General features: G+C 39.4%; 2 protein-coding genes across 11 annotated transcripts in view; one reads left to right on the top strand and one right to left on the bottom strand.

Moving 5' to 3' along the window:
* The window catches only part of Mapk14 (mitogen-activated protein kinase 14), a 70,654-nt gene extending 65,834 nt beyond the window's left edge, over positions 1 to 4,820 (bottom strand). The window contains exon 1 of one of the 4 annotated variants that reach the window (XM_015487627.2): positions 4,272 to 4,820. In XM_015487627.2, the coding sequence (XP_015343113.1) occupies positions 4,272 to 4,387 (116 nt within the window). In that variant the 5' untranslated portion in view covers positions 4,388 to 4,820. Of the gene's footprint in view, positions 1 to 3,422; positions 4,085 to 4,271 lie in introns of those variants that run through there. The other 3 variants (XM_015487624.2, XM_015487623.2, XM_015487625.2) reach the window with 3 other exon arrangements.
* Positions 4,821 to 6,162: 1,342 nt separating this feature from the next.
* Slc26a8 (solute carrier family 26 member 8) overlaps positions 6,163 to 23,607 on the top strand; it is a 70,148-nt gene continuing 52,703 nt past the window's right edge. For 2 of the 7 annotated variants that reach the window (XM_015487340.2, XM_048805189.1), the window contains exons 1-4: positions 6,163 to 6,552; positions 10,489 to 10,678; positions 17,258 to 17,397; positions 22,559 to 22,675. In XM_015487340.2, coding sequence (XP_015342826.1) covers positions 6,513 to 6,552; positions 10,489 to 10,678; positions 17,258 to 17,397; positions 22,559 to 22,675 — 487 coding nt within the window. In that variant the 5' untranslated portion in view covers positions 6,163 to 6,512. The remainder of the gene's footprint in view (positions 6,553 to 10,488; positions 10,679 to 17,257; positions 17,398 to 22,558; positions 22,676 to 23,607) is intronic. The other 5 variants (XM_048805185.1, XM_048805184.1, XM_048805187.1 and 2 more) reach the window with 3 other exon arrangements.

Genomic DNA, 23,607 nt, shown 5'->3' with positions numbered 1-23,607 from the left:
AACACTTTATAAACTGCAAAAGCCCATAAAAATGTCAGTTAATATTAAAGTGAGAGTGCCAAATGAATTCTACCTTTGAATCCTGAGCTCCAAGGGCTCAGCACCATCTTGCCAGTTGCAGGTGAAAGGCAAAGTCAACACAGATCATCTCCAAAGCTGAGCTAAAAGGAAATCAAAAGCACAGCACACCATAATATCAAAAAATTAAACTGGGGGCTAGTGTTGAAGCTCAGTGGTACAGTGCTTGCCTAGCACGTGTGAGGCACTGGGTTTGATACTCAGAACTACATAAAAAAATAAATAAATACAATAAAGTTATTAAAAAAAATTAAACTGGCAGAATTGAAAAGCCAGTCCAGGATACTCTTTATTTTAAATGGGAGCCAGTGGAAAAATTGATTCAATGAATAAAATGATTATACAGCCAACTTGACTGAACTTCTTGAAAGTTTTTCTGTAGCAATAATACAAATATTTGTCATTAATTATACTTAAATGTTTTTTGTTGATTTGCATCAGTAATATTCAGCCGACTACTTTGCTTTTGCTTACAAAGAAAAGTAAATGGAAGAAAGATCTGTTGGATTTATTATCACCACTAAGAAAGTGAAGGGCAAACCCTTCTCACTGATCAGGAGTCATCTCTGCATACCTAATAATGATATAGTTTTATTTTACTTATTCTGAATTTTATTGTTCTAAAGTGTGGTAAATTTTGTTGTGTAACTTTACATGGTTAAGTAAAATAGCTTATAAAATTCACTAAAAATAATAAATAACCATTCAGTTATTTTTATTATATTTATTGGAAGAATCTTATTCCACAAAGCACTTGAGGAGTTTGATTTCTTAGCAAATTTTGCCATCCTCTTACTACAAGTTTTATTATTCACTTTATATGCTGATGACAAATACAAAATACCCAGCACAACACCTAGAACATAATAAGCAACCCAAAGAATGTACTCATTAAACCCAGTAGGCTACAAATTGCATGAAGAAATGGACTCTTCTGTTCTGTGTTGTTCAGTCTTTCTCAAGAATCCAGTGCACTATTTGGCTTACAGTTGGTATTCAATAAATACTGCTGAATAAATGGTAGAATATGATTCAAGAGTAATTTCCAATTCTCACCTATTTTATGATTACCAGAGCCCCATCTTTCATCAACAGCAAGGGTACGGAAAAACCATACCCCAGAGGAAAGGCACTTAAGTTCCTGTTTATATTTCCTTAAACTCACCACAAAGATTCTCTCCCCTTCTGTCCCAAAACCACAAAATCAATGCTTTGCAACTATGTATCCTTAAACAGTTTTGCATCATTTCCCCTCACAGACAATGTACAAAGTTCCTTAAAACTGCAAGACTTAGTTTAGTTCCCTTTACCTTTTAGAAAGATATTTACAAAACCCTATCAAGTCTCAACTTTCTGGTCAACTCCTTGATCTTTGAATCATAGTTGGTTGTCACACAGGCTTATTTCTTTTCACTATATATTTGGTACAAATTAAATTAAAATAAGCTTAAGTTTTTTAATATATTAAAGTTATATATCAAATTTCACTATACTTCAGAGCAATAAACTTGAGAAACTGACACATATTTCAATGATGTTGCATTCCTTAAAATAAAATTCAGAGATTCTGGACCTTAGGTCCAGATCAACAAGTCACACACACACACACACACACACACACAAAAAAAATGTGTCATTGCAATTATAACTCCTATATCATCTAAAACAGTATCACCAACTTGACTGCCTAAACTTTTTTATCAGGTACAGATCCAAATTCCATAGATTATTTGGATTCAATTTGACTTATTTATTTATTTATTTATTTATTTATTCTCTATGTTCAAATATCTGCTCTCAAAGGATGAGGAAAGAGAAAATCAACACAAACTCCAAATTGGATTCAAAAAGAAGTTTCAAAAAATGTTTTCCAATCATGTCTGAAAAGTTGCAAAGTGACAGAAAAACTTCAAATAGCCACAGTACTCTGAGAGACACTTGTAAATCTAAATTATGGTATTTCCACTCTGAAATCAATTTATACTGTTTACAATCAATTGCCATATATAATTTCAATTGTCTTTTCCTCCAATGAGAAAATATTATTGGTTACATCTTAAATCTCTTTAGAAGAAATACTAATACTAGAGCAACAAGAAGCAAACAAACAAAAAAACAAAACTCTGCCTCCCTAGAAAGACACACTTAAGAAACATAATAGTGGTTGTCTCTGAGGAAAGGAACAGTGCAGCTGGAGAACAGATTTTCACCAAATATCTTTGAGAATTCTATACAAAGTGAACATGTAAACACCTATTATTAAAACTCCATTTAACAAAAGTACTTTCAATTTGTTAGATGCTGCTGGCTTCTGTACCCACATAAAAAGATAGTATTAAAGACATACTGAAGGAGTTCATCTTAATGGCATTTTACTGTGAATCCGGACCATCTATTATTATTCCAGTGCAGAACAACTCACACTAATAGTAGGAAACCCTGCAAAGAATTCTATTAAAATTCATCTGAACTCTCTACAGTTGAATTACTTGGCTGTATCCCTCCATTAAAGTTCAAACATCATTGGAAACAAAAACCTGATACTGTAAGAATTAACGTATCAATTCAAGAAAAAAAATGGAGGGGCACTAATGAGTTATTAAATATTAAAGGAGAAACACCCAAATACACCTTTGAAAATTAGCAACATCAAATAAATATATGAAAGCAAAATGCTGCAAATTCCTTTAAAATGTAAACTGTCATGTTGCGCAAATAAGTGAGAGATGTCAAGCCTAGTGCCATCTGCAACATAATTTAAGCAGCTTGAACTTGAAAGTGCAATATGATCTGTTGCTGAACACAATTGCACAATCTCAATTACCCAGAAGATTCTACCAAACAGGAAATTCTTGATGTGACTTTGAGAAACACAGAATCAAAGATTAACACATCCAGAGCCTGGAATTTATTCCCAAAAAAAAAACATTTCACAGGCTCCTTTGCAAATAATACATGCACATGTATTACTAAGACATAAAAAAGGCTGATTACTAACTTATTACTAAACATAGAAAATTAAATTTGATACTTAATTTCAGACCAGGACCTTTCAAATTATAGTAAATCTAAAATACGAGTATAAAGCCTTAGAAGTTGGAGAGAAGTTAGTAAAATATTTTAAGACAGGAAATTTTATAGTATGGATTTAATTGAAAACACACTCATGGTGTAAATTAAAGCTGGAAAATCTCTCGTCCTTTGCTATATGTTCCAGATCCTCATGAAAACCATCGTATACCTCAGGCTGTAAGTGTAGATAAAAGTTCCCTGCAAACTCTCTAAGGGACATTAAAAACACAGTATTCACAGAGATTATCTCAATTAAAAAATATTTACAATACCTCCCTTCACTGTTAACAACTTTTTGATCTTGAGGGCGCCCAACGGATCTGAATCTCTCCTGCTCCACATGAGAAAATTGTTTTGTCAAACAATACTTAAATGAGCAGTGGTATGTGACTAATCAGAGGCTGTCGGTTTCTCAAGCTGCAGTGTTCTTGCAGGCACTTCCACCCCCTCCACGAAAAGGAAATACGCTTTCAACTGAATCGGAAACACACCACTCAAGCTGGCACAGCGCTCAGCGAGATAAAGTCGGTATTTTAAGCTCTATGGGTAGCTGCTAATGCAAGTGCGAATTCAAAAACGACGCTACTCAAAACGGGATTTCGACAGAGGCTTACAGAAAAGCCCAGAGAGCCTTTCCTCGCCAGTTTTGTTCAAATGACCGCAGTCCCCGGGTCGGGCTTTGCTCTTTGGCGTCTCCAGGCAGCTCGCTAGGTCCGTCTGCTCCGGGGACAGGCTCTGACGCCCCAGGTGGGCACAACCCGGGACAGGGTCCTTCAGCTCGACCCTGGCAGGAGAACCCCCGGGGAGAATAGGCCTTCCCCAGGTGCCAGCCCTGGGAGTTGCAACCCCCCGAGAAGAGAATGCATAGGGTGTGAGCCAGGGCCGAGTTCCAGCAGCACCATCACCGCCCACAGGGGACCTGCGTCCTGCACACGCGGCTAACCCCCTACCTGCGTGTGCAGGGTGAGGGGTGCAGGACAGACAGGACTCCAGGAGCAGCAATGCCCTCCCCCCAGGAAAATTCCTGCCGCTTGGCGCACGCTGAGCCATGGGGACAGGCCTGGCCCTCGGGCATGAGAGACCACCCGGTTCTCCTCGGCCCCAAGCCCAGCGACACTCACCACACGGAGCCATAGGCACCGGAGCCCACCGGGGACAGGTTCTGATAACGCTCAGGCACCTCCCAGATTGTCTTGTTCAGCTCCTGCCGATAGAACGTGGGCCTCTCTTGAGACATTTTCCAGCGGCGGCCGCGGGGTGAGGAGGTGGCCCTGCTGGGCCCCCGCCTGCACCCGCACCCTCTCCCCGGCCCTCGTTGCCCGCCCGAGCGGGCGGGGACCCGGCGCTGGCCGCCCGCGCAGGTGTGGCTCGAGACCCCGCAGACTCCCGCGCGCCCGCGCGCGGCCCCTGTCAGCTGCAGCGGCTGGATGCGCCTCAGATACCCAGGCAAGCCCAACTAAGGGCAGGAGCACGCTCTGAGGCTCAAAGCTGCGCCTGTTGCAGTCTCGCTGCACCAGCTCCCGGACTAGGCCGACGGCGAGTTGCGCGACTGGTCACCCGCTCCAGCTGCAGCGGCCGCTCAGGCTCCAGTGGTCGCAGTTCCAGAGCCAGCGAACTGGAGCCTCTCGCCGTATTCTCGCGAGAACAGATCCCGGGACTCTCCGCGAGCCGAGATTTTACCCAATATGGAACCTGCCAATGGGAGGGGGTTCCTCGGAGGAAAGACTAGGAGGAGCAATTCTCGCGACAAGAGAGCAACAGCTGGTGACCAGAGGCAGGAACTCCCTGGAACTGTTCTTCGGGGCTCCAAAGGCGGACCCGGGAACATAAGCCGCGTGCGCCTCACCATGGTCGGCGGGGAAATCCCTGGCTCGGTGGCGGAAAGCAGTAGTGACAGTGTTGGGAAGAGCCAAAAGACCTTTGAACTGCGAATAGTCAGTCACCAGCAGACGAGCACCTGATGTGCAGAGCCTGCTATTTCTAAGAAATTCTTGCATAAATATGCAGGTTTCGTCCAGAAAGGCTATTGCATCGCGGTCTGTTCAAGGACATATGGCTTACTATATGGAACTCTGTCGAAATCCGTTCAAAAGGCAATTATTAGTCCTTCATCAAAGTTAAGGTTTTCCATCCAAACTCTCCTAGTAGTTCTTAAACTTTTACATGCACAGTTTGTTTTTTAAAAGCAGATTCCCAGGATCCATCGGAAGTTTAACTGGGTATGTCAGAAGTAGGCATCAAGAATACGCACTTTTATTATATACATCCAGGTGGTTATGATTCAGGAAAATCTCTGCCAACCCTCTTTTAGATGCATTTTAAAATAGAGTTGCTCTGAAGGTTTGAAAGTGACTCTGCCCTGAATAGCCGTCCAATGAAGGGGATTTTTAAAGATCTAATTCATACCTCTCAGAACAGGGGAAGGGGTGGTCTTCTGGCGGTGTCACATTTAGGCACACCAGTTGGCCTTTCTTAGACCTTAATTTTAGCTTCCGCAAGGAAATTTCTGCTCCGTTTTCAACTAATAATGTCGTTTGTCAAGAATATAAATGTGAGCCCGGCATGGTGGCTCATGCTTGTAATTCCAGCAGCTGGGGAAGCTGAGGCAAGAGGATCGCAAGTTCAAGGTCAGCCTCAGCAATTTAGAGAGACCCTAAGCAACTTAGCCAGACCCTGTCTCAAAATTTAAAAAAAAAAACATAAAAAAGGTCTGGGGGGTGGTGGCTTAGCACTCCTGGGCTCAATCCCTAGTGTCAGATAGACAAATATAGATATAGATACAGATATATAGATATAGATGAATAGGCGAGATATTATAACCCTATACCTACACCCACTACTATAAACCTTTTCCTGTTAAGCTTGTTAAAATGTTAACGTACAGCATTTACAATGTTCAATGTTAACAAACTTAATGTAGGCATAAGTTTATGATAGTGGGTGAAGGTATGGTACCTTATAATGTTCTCTTAGCTATTTCTAGAAAGAACTAGGTCCAAGCCAGAGAGGGTTCCGAGGGGCTCCGGCGGCCTGCTACGGGGAGAGCAGGGTATGGGGAGAGCATCCAAATACCCCTCTCTCCACCAGCTGCCATGCTCCTGTTTCTCGCCCCACTCTTGTCCCCCGCCCGTCCGGAACGCCTGCGGGTTCGGGGGCAACGGCTCGGGGAACGGCCGGAGCCCTGTGAGATCCCAGCGTCTGCACTCCGCCCCCGCCAGGGCATCAGGTGAACGGCTGCCTGGAGAAGCCAGGGAGCTGAGGGCTGCAGGTTGTGAGGACGAGACCGCGGCGCGGGTCCCAGGGACAGGGCTGAGTCGGTCACAAGCAGAGCAGGCACGTCGCGGGCGCTCAATATTTGTGCAATGAATGAACGACCGTCGCCCCTGGGGGCTTATCGCTCAGGTACTGTCTCTCCTTTGAAACGCCGTGTGGAATGGCAATGACAAGAGACGGGTCCTTTCACAATCGCCTGTCTGTTGTCAAAAGCCACTGAACTGGCCCGCTGCCCGCGCTTCACCGACTACCGCATCCATCTCCTCTGGCCTTAAGCCCAGGCTCTCCTCGTCCTTTCAGATCTCACAGCTTTTGTTCATTTTGTTCCCCAATTCCCCACCCCCTTGCCCCTTCTCTTACCCTCAAATCCCGTTTATGCATCTGTGGCCCTCTATGAAACTTTCTCCAACAGCCCCATCTCAACAAGTCTCTCTCCCACACCCGCTGATATTACACTCACCGCATCTACTTAAAGAAATCGTCCAGTATTTATCTGTCCCTTGGTCAGTGGCTTGATTGTCACCTTGAACAATTATCCATTTCCAGCCACTAGACAAAGTTACTGAAGGGTACTAATGGTAATGAAAGCTCTTTGCTTATGCCTTTTCTAAATTTCCAGTTCATTCCCCCAAAAAACGTAGGTGGTTACAGGCAAAAGATTGTTGCTGAGGGAATTACAAATGCTTATTTTTAAAAATTTAATACCAATCTCCAATTAGTATTTTTGCCTCAGCCCTCCTATCCCCAGCACTGCCCAACAGTGCTTTCTGTGATAATGAATATGTTTTGTTTCTTTTAAAAAAAATCTTTATTTTTTATTTATTTGTTTATTTTTACATGGTGCTGAGGATTGAACCCAGAGACTCATGTGTGCAAGGCAAGCTCTCTACCACTGAGCCACAACCCCAGCCCTTAATGAATAGTTTCTTATCTGTACTATTCAATATGGAAGCCACTAGCCACATGCAGCTGTCAAGCACATGTGGCTGTCAAGTTGCTAGTGCAACTGAGGAGTTGATTTTTTTTTTATGTTTATTTTTTAGGTGTAGATGGACATAACACAGTGCCTTTATTTTTTTATGTGGTGCTGAGGATTGAACCCGGGCCCTGCCCATGCTAGGCAAGCACTCTACCGCTGAGCCACAATCCCAGCCCCTGAGGAGTCGATTTTTAAAAAATTTTAATTAAGTTTAATTTAAATAGCCATGTATAGGCAGTGGCTAGCATGCTGGACAACAGAGCTCCAGACCATGTCACTGACCCAATCAGTCTTCTCCAAGTATATATCTCCATGCATATTATTGCTCTTGCTCCAAGACTTTAAATAGCTAACAAATCTAGGTTCAACCCAGCATTCAGGATCCTCTGAGAAAAATTTTCAACATACTTTCTTAAATTGAACACTGACTTGAACCCAATCTGTTCAATTACTTGCCTTTTATTGCCTCCAATTTTAACCTGTTCTTTCCCTAAAATACCTGTTCCTCTTCCCTGCTCTCAATTAAGATAGAACTTAATTGAGAGGTATTTCCTCCATGAGAGGTAGTATCTTACCCATCCCCCCATGCTGGGATTCTTAATACCGTTCTATAGGAGGTTATATGGTATTAGGATGTGGCATTTATTTTGGAATGAGAAAGATTGGGCTCAAATTATTGTTTTGCTCTTTAATTGTTCTGTGATTCTAAGGAACTCACTAAACTCATCAGAAAAATAAATATAATTATTACCAAGAAAAGACACCTACCCTTTGGAAGATATTGGTATAGGGCAGGCCAGCAGGAAGTGCTAATTTCTATTTTTTCTACCTCTAAACTCTCTCAGCAATATATTTTTGTATTTTTATTCTCCTAACTTTAAAGTCTGTTCTTTTGTATCCCCAAAGCACTAGTATTCAACAAATGTTAGTGGAGCACTAGGTTACTTGACCATGGGGGAAGTAGCATTCTTGAGTCTGAAACCAGTGAGTAGATATAATAGCAATTTATAAAATTATGAACATAAAAGCAGATGAGCCCACCAAATCCTAGTTTGATAGATGGGAGCCACCTCTTGTTATATAAACAATGTACACTGAAAGCAATAAAATGAAATTCTACTTTCCATAGCAAACTAATAAGATATCATAATCTAACGGGTACAATAAGAAAATATAAATATTTCTGCTTCAAAAGGATATTACAAGAATTCCTGGGAGATAAACTATAATTTATAATGAAAGGATATGAGAATATTTTTCTACACTGTTGGTCCCCAGACCACATCTAGCTTGGCGAGATGCTTTGTCAGATGCGCACTGTGTTTTAAAAAATATGTAATATAGGACTGAAGGATGTAGCTCAGTGACAGAGCACTTACCTAGCATGTACGAAGCCCTGGGTTCAATCCCCAGCAACACACACACACACACACACACACACACACGTAAAGTAATGGATAACATTTACAAGTCAGATGATTTCACATAAAAGTTTGGAATTATGGCTTCTTCTGGAAAAGACCAGCTCTGGACTCACTGGACCCACCAAGACCCATGACAACAATTGCTGGAGCTAAGCCAGCTGCTGCCTTCACCAGTTGCCACTGTCCCTGCCACGCCCCAATGTCATACATTGCTGGTTTCATACCAACAGGGTCTTGGTGTCACGTACAGAACAAAATGAAATTCTAGATTTTGGATCTGACCTAGGAAAGCAATTTTTATAATCTCAATATTCTTAGCAGGTTCCTTAGGCTTCCAGGAACAAGTAAACTATAGTAACAAGTTTATTTGGAAGATTACATGGAGAAACTAAGAAAGATTGGGCCAATATTCCTGTGAGCAGGGGAAAGAAAGAAAGAAAGAAAACCCTTATTTACATTTTAACACACAGTTCTACCTCTTTTTATTTTTTTTATCAAAATCATGAGATTCTAATTCTCTTAAGTGATACATTGTTAAGTTCCTCTCTCATCCTCTTCTGCGTTCTTCAGCCACCTTCTCACTGCTTTAGTGAATTTGTGATCTTTAGTTCCTGGGTGTTAATCAGCATGCTGCTGCTAACCAATGATTTGAGGGTAAAATGCAATATACAATTGTGGGCCAATTACTTAGCTTTCCTCAAACCCGTTTCACCCCTTGTAAAACCCGGGGGCAGGGGGTGGCTAGTATTAAGATTATTGTGGGGATTTAATGGAATAACTCATGAAAAGAGTGCCAGTGCAATGCCTGGCATGTAATAAATTCCCCACAGACACTGCCAGGGCTGATGATGAGGATGAGCACAGTGAAGATGCCCTTAGCGTGCTGCCCTTAGCATGTTGTTTTTTGGATGGGGAAACTGAAATTCAGTTTCTAAGAAACTTGCCCTCAATTATACAGCTAGCTAGAAAATAAGCCAGGATTAGTACCTCTGTCTCCTGACATCTTCTGCGCTGCCTTTTCTGCACACCTTAATGCTATCAACTGCAGAGCTGACAGTCAGGCAAGAGATATTCACTGAGGGCCTGCTAAATGTAAGGCACTGTCCTGGGTCCTGGGGAAACTATCATTAACAAAGTCCTCCTGCCTCCTGGCCTTAGCCTTTTATGGGGGAAACAGGCAAAAGAACAAATAGACAAATGTTCAAGCAGGAACTGTCAAGCACTCTCTTTAGATAGGGAAAGAATTCGAAGACATTATCATGAGCACATAATCCTTAGCATTTTCTGTGAATATTGGTGATTACTGCTGACTTTTCTTCTTAATCACTTTCCTGCCACATAGAAACACAATTGAATATAAAGGAAACCATGATTCCTAGCAGGACATGTGGATTCTAGTCCTGGTTCTAATTCTTAAGTGACCAAACTGTTTAAACTTATGAGCCTTTGTTTTCTCCATTTGGAAAATGAGAATAATACACTCTTACATTCATGATAGGGTGGTTTCAAGTATAAAACTGTATGACATTGAGAAAGAGTTTAGTAAAACTGCTATGCAAGTGTAAAATATCTCTGTGGAAATTTTATTTCCTTAAACATGTGCTGAGGGTCTAGATTTTTTTTTAATGATTTTTTTTCTTTGTTCTTTTTCCATGCATTCAGGAATGACACAACCAGAGAGGAGCAGCCAGATTTACAGCTATAAGTACTCCTCTCAAAATTCTTTTTTGTATGATGTTAAGCGAGAAGTGTACAATGAGGAGAATTTTCAACAGGAACACAAAAGGAGGGTCTCTTCTTCCGGAACCATGGACATCAATATCACCACCTTCACACACAATGTTCAATGCAGGTATGTGTGTCCAATTGTTCTACTCAGGCCGAGCTGGGCAAGATGGAAACCTATCCTGACTCCTTTGCATCCTACTTCTCTCTTCCTTCTCCTGAATCCCTGTGATCAGAACCCTGCAGTTTATTGTGTAATTTTTCTTCAGGTTTTTTTTTTTTTTTTGTGTGTGTGTGTGTGTATGAGTGTGTGTGATTTGACTTGTAGCATTTTCTTGATTGTAAACTTTTGGGTCATTGCCTTAACCCATTTTCTGTTACTATAACAAAATACCTGAGGCTGAGAAACTTACAAAGAGGTTTGTTTAGTTCCCAATTCTGGTAACTGGAGGGTTCAAACAGCATGATGCAGATGTCCTGGTAAAGACTGCTTGATGGCATCACAACATGGCAGAGAAGTGGTTTTCCCACGCATTCAGGAATGATGCAACCAGAGAGGAGCAGCCAGATTTACAGCTATAAGTAAAGTTCGTAGCAACTTGCTTTCATGGTACTAATCTAAACCCATGAGAGCAAGAATTCCCACAAGTCAGCATTAATCCATTCATGATGATGGTGCACCAACAGTCTAAGGAAGGCCCCACCCCTTGAAGGTTTTACCACCTCCCCAGCACCACCACACCAGGGACCAAGCTCCCTTCACGTGAACGTATGGGAACAAACCACACCCATAAATACTTTGGGTGTCCCCACAATATCTATGGATGATGTTTAATAAATACATTGTTCATTTAATCACCACTACCAGTCTCCTCACAAAAAGTAAGGCAGCTGTGGTGGACTCAACTAATAACAGCTGAATGAGACCCACCCGGCTTCATAGCACCAATGCTCTTGGTCATCAACACAGAGCCCCTTCCCACCTCTGATACTCACTGTGACTAGCTAGGCTCCACTATGCAGGAGCTCTCAACCTACTTCTGTGCTGTGACCCTTTTAGCAATCTGATAAAGCTATTTTTAAAATTTTTTTTTTACATTTTTCTAAAATTGTAGTAAAATATACATAACATCAAATAGGTTACATTGACCATTTTTAAGTATACAATTCAGCAGAATTATTGACATTCACAATGTTATACAACTATCGCCACTATTTATTTGCAAAACACTTTTATCACCTCATATAGAAACTCTGTACTCATTAATACTCATTAAGCAATAATTCCCCATTTTTCCTTCCCCCCAGCTCCTGGTAACCTCTCTTCCACTCTCCTTCTTTGCAAATCTGCCTAATCTAGATGTTTGGTTTAAGTAGCATCATACAGTGTTTGTGTTTTTTGTGAAATAACCCAGACAAAAAAAGCATAATGTTTTCAAGGTTCATCCATGTTATAGCATCTATCAGTATTTGATTTCTTTTTATAGCTGAATAATAATCCCTTGCATTTATACACATTTTGCTTATCCATTCATTTCATAATGGACACTTAGGTTGTTTCCATCTTTGGCTGTTGTAAGTAATGTTGCTAGAACATTGGCATAGGAGATCTGTTTGAATCCCTGTTTTCAATTCTTTTAGGTATATACCTAGGAGTAGAATTGTTGAGTCATAGCCTAACTTTACATTAATTTTTTTAGGAGCTGGAAAACTGCTTTCCATAGCACCTGCATCATCCACTTCCTCTCCAACATTGATCATTTTCCTTTTTTTTTTTTTTTAATTCTCACTGTAGGTATGAGGTGATATCTCATGTGGTTTCTTGTTTTTATTTTGCACTTTCCTGATGACTAAAGATGATGAGCAACTTTTCGTGTGCTTATTGGTCATTCATAAATCTTCTTTGGACAAATGTCTGTTCATTTCCTTTGCCCTTTTAAAAATTGGACTGTTTGTTTTTATTGTTGTTGTTGAATTGTAGAAGTTCTTTAAACATACTCTTATCAGATATATGACTTCTAAGTATTTTCTCCCATTCTATAGGTTGTCTTTTCACTCTATTAATACTGTCCTGATGCATAAGTTTTTAGTTTAATGAAATTCAATTTATCTATTTATTATTTTGTTGCCTGGACTTTTGGTGTCATATTTAATACATGATCATCAAATTCAAAAAAATGTATTTTCTCCTCTATGCTTTCTTTTAAGCCTTTTATAGTTTTAGCCCTTAAATTTCAGTCTAAGATCCATTCTGAGTTCATTTTTGTATATAGTGTAAAAAGTCCAACTTCATCCTTTTGCATGTGAATATTACATTTTCCAAGCACAATTTGTTGAAGAGATTTGTTCTTTTTCCACTGAAGGGTCTTGGCATATATATATATATATATTTATTTATTTATTTTTGTATCAGGGATTGAACTCAGAGGCATTCAACTACTGAGCCACATTCGCAGTCCTATTTGGTATTTTATTTAGAGACAGGTCTCACTGAGTTGCTTAGTGCCTCACCATTGCTGAGGTTGGCTTTGAACTTGTGATCCTTCTGTCTCAGCCTCCCAAGCCACTGGGATTACAGTTGATAATTGTTTATTATATAAAATAAACAGGATTATAAAGAAAATGGTTATAATAAAATGTAGTTACCAAAATATGAAAAATCTCTAAATTGTGTTAATAATGTGGGTCTCATATCCACCATATTTTTAAAGTGATGATAAATGTAAATAATAATTTGGGATACCTGTAGCAATTATAATATGAAAATATCTGTAATTTCTACTTGTGACAAAGTCAAGTTCTGCTGATTCTATTGTGGTTTGTTATCAATATCCATAATTGAAGGAAATTCTATTTTTCATTCAGAGGTTGGCAAAAAAAAAAATGTTTTCCTATTTAAGTTCACCTATACCTCCAAAATCTGTCTACAGACTCCTGTAGGTCAAGAATCTTTTGTCGGGGCTGAGGTTGTGGTCAGTGGTGGAGCACTCCCCTAGTACATGTGAAGCCCTGGGATCAATCCTCAGCACCGCCTAAAGATGAACTTTTATTTATTTCATTTAAAATACAGGTATTATGTCCATCTAAAACTAAAAAAGAAAAATCCTTTGTGACCTCTGTCATGATAATGACCCTAATTACTTAAGTTGTCCTCACCCCCACTCTGTATTTATTAGTCCCTCTCATCTCTGGTTTATCACCCACAATTGGCATGTGTTGGGCAGGGAGGAAGTACTCCACACAGCTCTATTTCATTTCCTCCCTGAGGCACATTTCTTTGTCCATATCTTGCTTTTTACAAGTGAAATGTCCCTTTCCAATTCTATGTCACCACTTTGATTTCTTTGGCTCCAGGATATGTGTCAAAAAGAGCATTTTTCCACATTGTGTTTCTCTCTGCAAAATGATATGTCTTTCCTAACTTTACCCTCTTATGAGTATCACTAAAGAAATTTCAACCTAAATTCTCTGCACTGTCTCAGCCTTGCCATCTGGACACTTAAATTCAACCCATCTGCCTTTGGGCTTTTATAGTTGTTCTGTTCTCATCTCCTGTTTCTATTTTTTTTTTAATTTTTAAATTTTTTATTTTTTTGTGTGTATGTATGTACTAGGGATTGAACCCAGGGGCACTCAACCACCAAGCAATATCACAACATCCCGGCTCATTTTACTTTTTCATTTTGAGACAGGGTATTGCTAGGTTGCTCAGGCTGGCCTCAAACTTGCCAGTATCCTCCTACTTTAGCCTCCTGAGTCACTAGAATTACAAGCACGTGCCACTGTGCCCTATTTATGTATCTTTTTTATTTCATTATTCTTCTTTATATATCTATTACTTCCGGAACATAATTCCCTCCATTTCTGAATTTTAACCAGAAAGATAGCACAGCTTAGTGGTTAAGAGCACCAGTCTGATGTAACAAAGAATCCCCTCATTATGTATAATTTTAATGCAATAATAAAAAAATTGTAAAGAAAATCAGAAACCTTCAAAAGCCTAAGAATCAGTAATTAAAAAGAGCAATATTCTGAATCCAGGCTGCATAGTTTTAAATTCTATTCTACTGCTTTCCAGCTATGTGATCTTAGGTAAGCTAGTCAACCCTACTATGTCTTGCGTCCAAATGTAAAGTGGGCATGATTATAAGGATTTGAAGAGTAAATATTTGTAACATGCCTAGATAAGTGGGGTTTTTTTAGTAAATAAAATAATCTTTTAATTCCATCTCTTCATTTTTGCAGAAAAGTTCTTATCTCTTTCCTCTTAGCAACTGCAAATACTCCCTTTCATGTCAAAAATCCCTCCTGTACTTTCACATCAACTCTTATCATTCCTCACTATTTTTATTTAATTTTTTTATAGTTTAGGTGGATACAGTACCTTTATTTTATTTATTTATCTTTATGTGGTGCTGAGGATCAAACCCAGGGCCTCACACATGCTAGGCAAGTGCTCTGCCACTGAGCTACAACCCCAGCCCGCATTCCTCACTCTTAAGATGCCTTAACTGAGATCCAAATCACGTCTAAATATATACTTCTCCCTTTCCCCCATTAGGTTCAGTTTCTATTCCTCTAACTGCCTCTCTGATTCCATTCATTCGTAGATCCTCATCACTCCATGTCAATTTTATTTTTCACCATGCCAAAGAACTTTGATGACTCTGCACAGAGTAGCTGGTCTTGAGCCAAGTGGCACGTGGCAAGGAGGGATGACTGGACTTTGTGAAGGAACAAACTGTTCCAGTGCCATACTCTCCTCTCCCCAAAAAAAGACTCATATTAAAGAGAACACTCTTTGTGCACCTGCCTCAAACACACCAATCTCAGAAGAATAGCAATGTGATGTTCCTTCCAAACCAATGTACTTGTTCCTGAGCAGAATTTCACAGCTGTCAGGAGGTACTGTGGAGGTCACAAGAGTGAATAGAACACTGGCCAGGGAACCAGAAGACCTGGCTTCTAGCCCCAGCTCTGCTCCCATTTACTACCTTGACCTTAGCAAAGTCATTTATACTTATTTGGCCTTACATACCTTAGAGATAGTTAAGCTTACAGTTGAAAGATAAAACATGTGAAATGACTTCTTTTCTGAGCACACTACAGTTATATTTGTTGTTATAATAAATCCCAACTATCTAGCACAGCTCTCAAGTGGAAAAAAAAAATCTCCGTATTCTTGGCTTACAACTCATGCTAAAATATAAAAAGCAAAAGGCAATTTAAAACCAAATTGGTTTGATTGATTCATTGACTAGTGGTGATTCTGCTCATTTAGATGTAGTCTAAAGGTTAAACCAGGTTTATTCAATCTCAGCAACATTGACATTTTGCTTTTGTTTTGAGATGAGCTCTAAGTTTCCCAGGCTGGTGGTAAATTATGAGCTCAAATGACCCCCTGCCTCAGCCTCCCAAGTAGCTGGGACTACAGGCATATCAACCACACTCAGCTTTTAACTTTGACATTCTGTACCGGAAAGCTCTTTCTTTGGAGAGATGTCCTGTCCATTTTAGGATTTTTAGCCATATCCCTGGCCTCTACCTATTTTATGGCAATTATGAGAATAAGATATACTGCCAAATATTGGCAGACATACTCCGGGGAACAAAATTGCTTCTGGTTGAGTTCATTGGGTTAAAGGATAATATATATATATATATACACACACACACACACACACACACACACATACATACATATACATACATATACACACTACGTATATATATACATATACATATATGTATGTATGTGTGTATATATATATATCATACATTTGTACATATATTTTACACACACACACACACATATGTATCCTTTTTTTTTAAACTGAGGGTTGAACCCAGGGACACTCCACTACTGAGTGACATTCCCAACTCCTTTAATTTTTTAAGATAGGATCTTACTAAGTACTTAAGACCCTCCTGCCTCAGCCTTCCAAGTCACTAAGGATTACAGGCTTGTGCCATAGTGCCTGGCTATAAAGTTCTTTCTTTACATAGCTAACTCCTTAGGCACCGAATTCCATATTCTATATTTTCCATAAATTTCTACATATCACAGATCAATGCCAGACAGAGTTCATGTTTGGTAAAAACTTTAGTATATGGGAATGATATGAATGTGTTAACTGCCCCCCCATCACATCTTGAAGAACTGTCCCTATCATGAGGAAAGCAACAGCAATTCATTTTTCTATTAGAAATGGGTAGGTTTAATCTTTACAAACTAAAACAGAAATAATTGTACAAATATGTATGAATTTTAGTTCTTGACATTTACATAGCCCTGACTGTCCAGGTGATTTGGTAATGTCTGGAGATATTTGGATTGTCACAGCTGCGGGAGGAAGGATTACTGACATCTAGTGGCTAGAGGCCAGGGATGCTGCTAGACATCCTGCAATGCATGGGCAGTCTGATGGGTTAAAATGTCACTAGAGGGCTGAAGTCATAGCTCAATGGTAGAGCACTTGCCTAGCTTGTGTGAGGCACTCGTTTCAATCCTCAGCACCACATAATGATAAGTAAACAAAATAAAGGTATTGTGTCCATATACAACTAAAAGTATTAAAGAAAATGTCAATAGAGCTGATGTGAAACTCTGCTATCTGGAAGCACGGGTGGTGCCCTGTGCCTTTCTTGACTCCGTGGGCATACTCTTTGGAGAAGGTAATCAAGTCTCTGTTCTTCTTTCTCACAGCTGCTCATGGCACAGGTTTTTAAGATGTATGTATATGATCTTTCCCTTCCTCGAATGGACATGTTTGTACCGATTTAAGGATTGGCTTCTTGGAGATTTACTTGCTGGTTTAAGTGTTGGCATTGTGCAAATTCCTGAAGGTAAGGACAATTCAAAGCCTTTTCACCCAAAGACAGTCTATGGAAACTTTTCTGCTTTCAGAGTAAACAATTACTAGTGCTAGGGAAGAAGTGTGAATATCACATGTTCCCTTCAACTGCCAGATTTCTAACCTCTCCAGGATGGTTCCAAAAGTCTTAAATTAGCTTACACCCTTGAACACTTTTCAGAATATTTATAACACCCACTTTTGGTCACCTTTTGCTTAACTAATGCTTTCATACTCTCTATTACAATAGATCGCACTTGGCATTGGTTTTTACTAAGAAACATTTGCCAGCATCTCTCCAGCAGACACAGCATCCCAGAGGCCACACTCAATTGGCAGTTCAGATGTAAGACAAAGTCACACAGATAGAAGTGGGAGCCCTCTGGGCTTTAGAAACCTTGTTTCCCAAATAGGAACCAACAACTTTTTTAACAAATCTCTTCCAAGGTCCTAGAAGGGACACTCCAAGATATAAGAGACTCTATGTCTAGAGAAGACCAAAGCTAGGGCTTCCCACTGGATATTTATCTTTCATTCACAGTCCTTGAGGTCCAGATGGAGTGCACTAATTGAGCTCATGTTTACCATGGCTGGTAGCACAGCTGACATTCTGTTATCACGTCTCCAGGGAAACAGTAGAAAGTTAACCCAAGACCAAATTTGTCCGGAGACAAGACTCACAGAAGTTCTCTGTTCTCATATAGTCTTTTTTTTTTTCATACTGGAGATTGAACCCAGACCCTCAATGCATGCTAGGAAAGCATTCTACCTCTGAGCGTCACCCCCAATCTCCTACATAGTGATTAAACATCCTCATTTCTCTGTTATTCTAGGGCCGACCAGCAGGGCTGAAACTTGTAATTGCACAGATTGTGCAAAACACAAAAGAGACCAAACAAAAGGTCAAGTGGTGGCTGAAATTCAACTCTGGCATAGGGATGTTAATTGGGGGAAAATGAAATGCCTTTTAAAATATTTGTTTATTTATAAATTATCGTACAGTAAATTTATTTTCCTTTTGGTATATAGTTCTGTGAATTTCAATACATGTACAAATCTGTGAAACCACCACCACAACCTGGATACAGAGTCGTTCCATCACCCCAACATCTCTTCTGTGCCTTCCCTTTTTAGTCTCCTACTCCCCTGACCCCTGTTAACAACTGCTGTGTTCACCATCACCATGGTTCTGTCTCTTTGAGAATACCATATAAATAAAACCATACAGTGTGCAACTTTTGAAGGCTAGCTTAATTTAGTATTATGCCTTTGATATTCATGCAAATTGTTGTATATATCAATATTTGCATTTGTTTGCTTTTTTTCCCCCCCTGTCCTGGGCATCAAATCCAGGACCCTGCACAAACTAGGCAAATAATGTTTAAAATCCCAGCCCTTTATATTTTTATTTTGAGACAGGGTCTCAATTAGTGTCTGAAGCTGGCCTCAAACATGAGGTACTCCTGCCTTAGCTTCTTGAGTAGCTAGGATTATGGGGATCTGCCACCACAACCAGCTTGATTTGTTCCTTTTTATTGCTGAATACGTCTATTTTAATACACTTTCTATATGTACATTACATTTCACAATAAAAAGTGAATTAGTAGGGGCTGGGGATGTGGATCAAGCGGTAACGCGCTTGCCTGGCATGAGCGCGGCGCTGGGTTCGATCCTCAGCACCACATAAAAATAAAATAAAGATGTTGTGTCCGCCGAGAACTAAAAAAAAATAAATAAATATTAAAAAAAAAAAAACTTGCTCTCTCTCTCTCTCTCTCTCTCTCTCTCTCTCCCTCTCACTCTCTCTTTAAAAAAAAAAAGATGTTGTGTCTGCTGAAAACTAAAAAAATAAATATTAAAAAATTCTCTCTCTCTCTAAAAAAAAAAAAAAAAAGAATTAGTTACCAAAACTATTTCCCTACTAATTACCAAAAGAAAAAAAAAATGTAATTAAGACTGTAGTATTGCATGAATCAACAACTAGGCCAATGGAATAGAAAAGAGAGTGACACATATATGAATCATATGATTTATTTATTTATTTTGTAGGAGTACTGAGTTGAACTCAGGGGCACTCAACCACTGAGCCACATCCCCAGCCCTATTTTGTATTTTGTTTAGAGACAGGGTCTCACTGAGTTGCTTAATACCTCGCTTTTGCTGAGGCTGGCTTTGAACTCGCCATCCTCCTGCCTCAGCCTCCCGAGCTGCTGAGATGAATCACATGATTGATATCATATGTCACTACAGAGATGGCTTTTTAATGATAAATTATGTGAAAAGTTGGATACTAATATAGGAAAAAACATTATATCCCTATCTCACACCATACACAAATGTCAACTCCTGGTGGTTTAAAGACTTAACTGTGAAAGGTAAAAAATAAAGATTTTTTTTTTTTTTAATAATGGAGGAAATTGTATTCCTTCACAGTCTACCATCACAATCTTAAGGTAGAAATGAGACACAAAAAGCAAAAGGAAAGGACCAAAGAAAAAGACTGACAAATTGAATTAAGTAAAATTTAAGAACTTGTCTATTCTAAGCCTCTATAAAGATTGAAAAGCAAATCATAGGGCTGGGGACATAGCACAGTAGTAGAACACCAAGCGTGTATGAAGTCTTGGGTTCAACTCCTTAGCATAACAAAAAGGAGAGGGAAAGGAAGAAGAAAGAAAGAACAAAAGAGAAAGAAAATCACAGAATGGGGGAGAATATTTGTAATACATAAACACTACAAAGATTTTATTTATAATAAAGATAAGACTCCTTAAAAAATCAAAACAACTATATAAGAATGCTCAAAATTACAAGTAATTGATGAAGTAGAAATTGAAATTAAAATGAGTTACCACCATACACCCTAAAATTAAAAATCTGACAGTATGACGTGCCAGCACAGATGTGAACAACAGGCGCTCCCGTATATTGCTGGCGGGAATATAAATTGCACAACCATTTGGAAAACAGTTTGGCATTATCTAGTAAATGCCCCAGAAGTTATAATTAAGGGTTTATAATCTCAAGGAACTTGTACCTCTGTGTACTGGGAGACAGGTACAAGAATATTCAGAACACTACTACTCATAATAGCCTCAAATTGGAAACAAAGACATGACACTGTTCAACCCTGGAGCAAAGAAAAAAAATGGGGGAAATAGCTGCCTTGGGTCCTGATGCCCTTTTGGTCCCAGTCTCTGATGACGTCCAGCTACTCTTTGTACCCTTTTAAATTTCCTATTTTGCATAAGCTCATCTGAGCGTGTTTTCTGTCTCCTGCAAACTATATAACCATGCTTAAGGGGAAAAAAAAAAGTGTGAGCCTGTAAATTATAATGGACTTGAGATATTTCGATTGGGGCCATATTTGGATCTTGATTTAACAGACTGTGAAATATGAAAGCAAATAATAGTTTGCTAAAGATTGCCTCAAAACCCACCCTACCTCTGGCTGGAGGTCTCTCATAGGGCTACAATCAAGCTATTAGTCATTTTAAGGCCCCACTGAGGCCGGAGGACCGTTTCCACGCTCACTCATGTGGCTGTGGACAGAACTCAGAAGATCCACTTACAAGCTCACTCTCATGTTTACTGACAGGCCTGAGTTCCTCCGCATAGATGAAGATGCTTGAGCATCTTCACAACTTGGTATCTGGTGAGACCATCTGCAAGTGTGGGGCCCAAGACAAAATGGAAACGCAGGGCCCCTAGTGCAAAACTTATTCAGAAATTCAAGATAGTGACAGCAAAGCCTTAAACCAAGTGTTAAATTCAAGATAGTGACAGCAAAGCATTAAACCAAAGCATTAAACCACAGAGGTCAGACACCTTTGAAGACAACACTAGCAATAAAGATGGAAGCCATAGATTTTTTTCCTTGCAGCCTTATCGGGGAGGTGACATCCTGTCGTTTATATTTTAGTATGTTCCTTAGAAGCAAGTTATTGGGTCTTCTCACACTTAAGGCAGGAATACCAATTGCCCATTGTGTATCCTCTTAGAGACCCTCTACCACAATGACCATTTATGAGATAATTAAGGATGTTTGAACATTGAGTGGATGGTAATGCTATTGTAGTTAAAGTATCAGAGCCATCTTTTAGAGATACATACTGAAATATCTACCAATGAAATGATTTGGTATTTTGGATTTGCCTCAAACCAATACAGGGTGGGAGAGGATTGGGGTATAGGTGAAACAAGATTGGCCATGGGTGGACCATTGTTGAGGTGAATGGTGGTATACAGGAGTTCATTATACATGCTCTCTACTTGTATATGTTTGAAATTTTCCATTTAGAAGAAGCCTTGTTTGTATAACATGATAAAGTAGCTGGCTGAACTCATAACTGAATTTCAATGAGTATATTGGTAACATGTAAGTTGAGGAAAAGCCCTTAAGCTCAGGAAGTGTGGACTTGAAACATCAAAAGGATGACATCATGCATGTTATTATCTTTGCTTTAAATTTTCCAAATTCTCATGGTGCATCTTAGAAAAGGAAAGTGTTGAAGGAGCTAAAGGAAGAGATTGGAGTGTTGGGCAAATAGAAAAGAAATAGCACATATCAACTTGGAGTCAAGTCAGTTAAGTGTGATTCTTGCCTTGCCTCCAGCTCTATCTTCAGCCCTGGAGGGTTCCCAGGGCCATCTTGTGCTAAACTAAGGATAGGGATGGTACTTCTGGACACTGGAACTCCGAATTGTATTGTCATGGTGCTTGCTTTCCTTATTTAGTAGTAAGACTTCACAGTGAAATTTGTTTCATTCTGTGATGAAGAACTGAGGTGTCAAATAACATGGTAAATTAGAAAAGGAAGGTAAGAATTGGAGGAGATAATAAAAGGTATTCATTAGAAGTTGTTGTGAAGGGATGCTATTACCACATTCACTTGGCTGTACACATGGATCTTCTTGTTGCTGTTGTTGTTTGAGATTGGGGTCTTTCTGTGTTGCCCAAATTGGCCTCCAAGTTGGTATCCTCCTGCCTCAGTAATCCTGAGTAGTTGGGATCAGAGTAGCTGGGATTCAGTCATAAGCCACCATGCCTGACTTCACATGGACTATTTTTATTTTAATTATTTTTTTACAGTTTCTATTTAAGGTGACTTTTAAAAGCCAAACTACCTTTTATTATTTACATTATCTTTTCAGGTCTGACACTTTCTTTGATGACAAGACAACTGATTCCTCCTCTTAATGTCGCTTACACAGCTTTCTGTTCTTCTGTAATTTATGTAATTTTTGGATCATGTCATCAAATGTCCATTGGTGAGTTCAATACTGGAACCAAAGGAGGTAGATGAAATTTCTTCCTCAATCATTTACTTATTGCTAAGAAATCTGATTTAAAGTTATCTTTAAGATAGAAAAGAGGCAGAAGATAAATAGTTGGTTAATACAGTTAGTATTTACGTTAAAAATATAAATACTTCTTTTAGTGTGTCATTACTAATGTCACCTAGAAAAACAGGCCACCAAGATGTTTCCCAAAGGAATTTAATGGCAGAGGTACTTCCTTGGTGAAATTGCCACATCTTGGAATTTGTCTGCCCACTACCCAAACACCTAAAAATGATTCGGCTAATATTCCAGTCTTTAGCCGGACCTATAATAGCCCAGTTCCATTGGGCTGGTTTATAATACAGCCAGTCAGCTTATTAATTTACAATGAGAAAATTCTGTCCTTGTAATCAGAACACTCAAGCCCACAGATAAGCACGTTTTCCTTGCCTGAGTCAAAAGTCCATCTACTGATTTATAATTAGAAATGATTGTCAGAGGGATCAGAATAGTTATAAGTCGCCCAATCATTACATTTACTTAACCTAGGTAACACTGAATTAATCACAAAATGCCCCAAGAGGCTTGGAAGGGCATTGAGAACATTCACTCTGTGAGGTACCTTTTCCTGGGCTTCCCCTTTGCACAACTTCTAGTGGCAAACTTTGAACATTCTTATCGACACACCCATTCTCCAGATATGTTTGTACATTCTGTTGGTTACTATCCAATTCTTTTAGATGTGGAATGTTACTATGGCTTTTTGTTTTTGTTGTTGTTGTTATAAAAATGTTTATTATTTACCAAAACCAGTGGACCTCTTATCAAATGTTGCTTGGTAACAAAATATTGGTACAGCTTTAATTAAAAGAAGAAGAAGAAGGAAGAGGAGGAGGAGGAGGAGGAGGAGGAGGAGGAGG

This window comes from Marmota marmota, unplaced genomic scaffold (assembly GCF_001458135.2).
Source record: "Marmota marmota marmota unplaced genomic scaffold, marMar, whole genome shotgun sequence".
NCBI classification, from domain to species: domain Eukaryota; kingdom Metazoa; phylum Chordata; class Mammalia; order Rodentia; family Sciuridae; genus Marmota; species Marmota marmota.
Note: the sequence above shows the minus strand (reverse complement) of the source record. Positions and strands in the feature narration are given on the sequence as shown.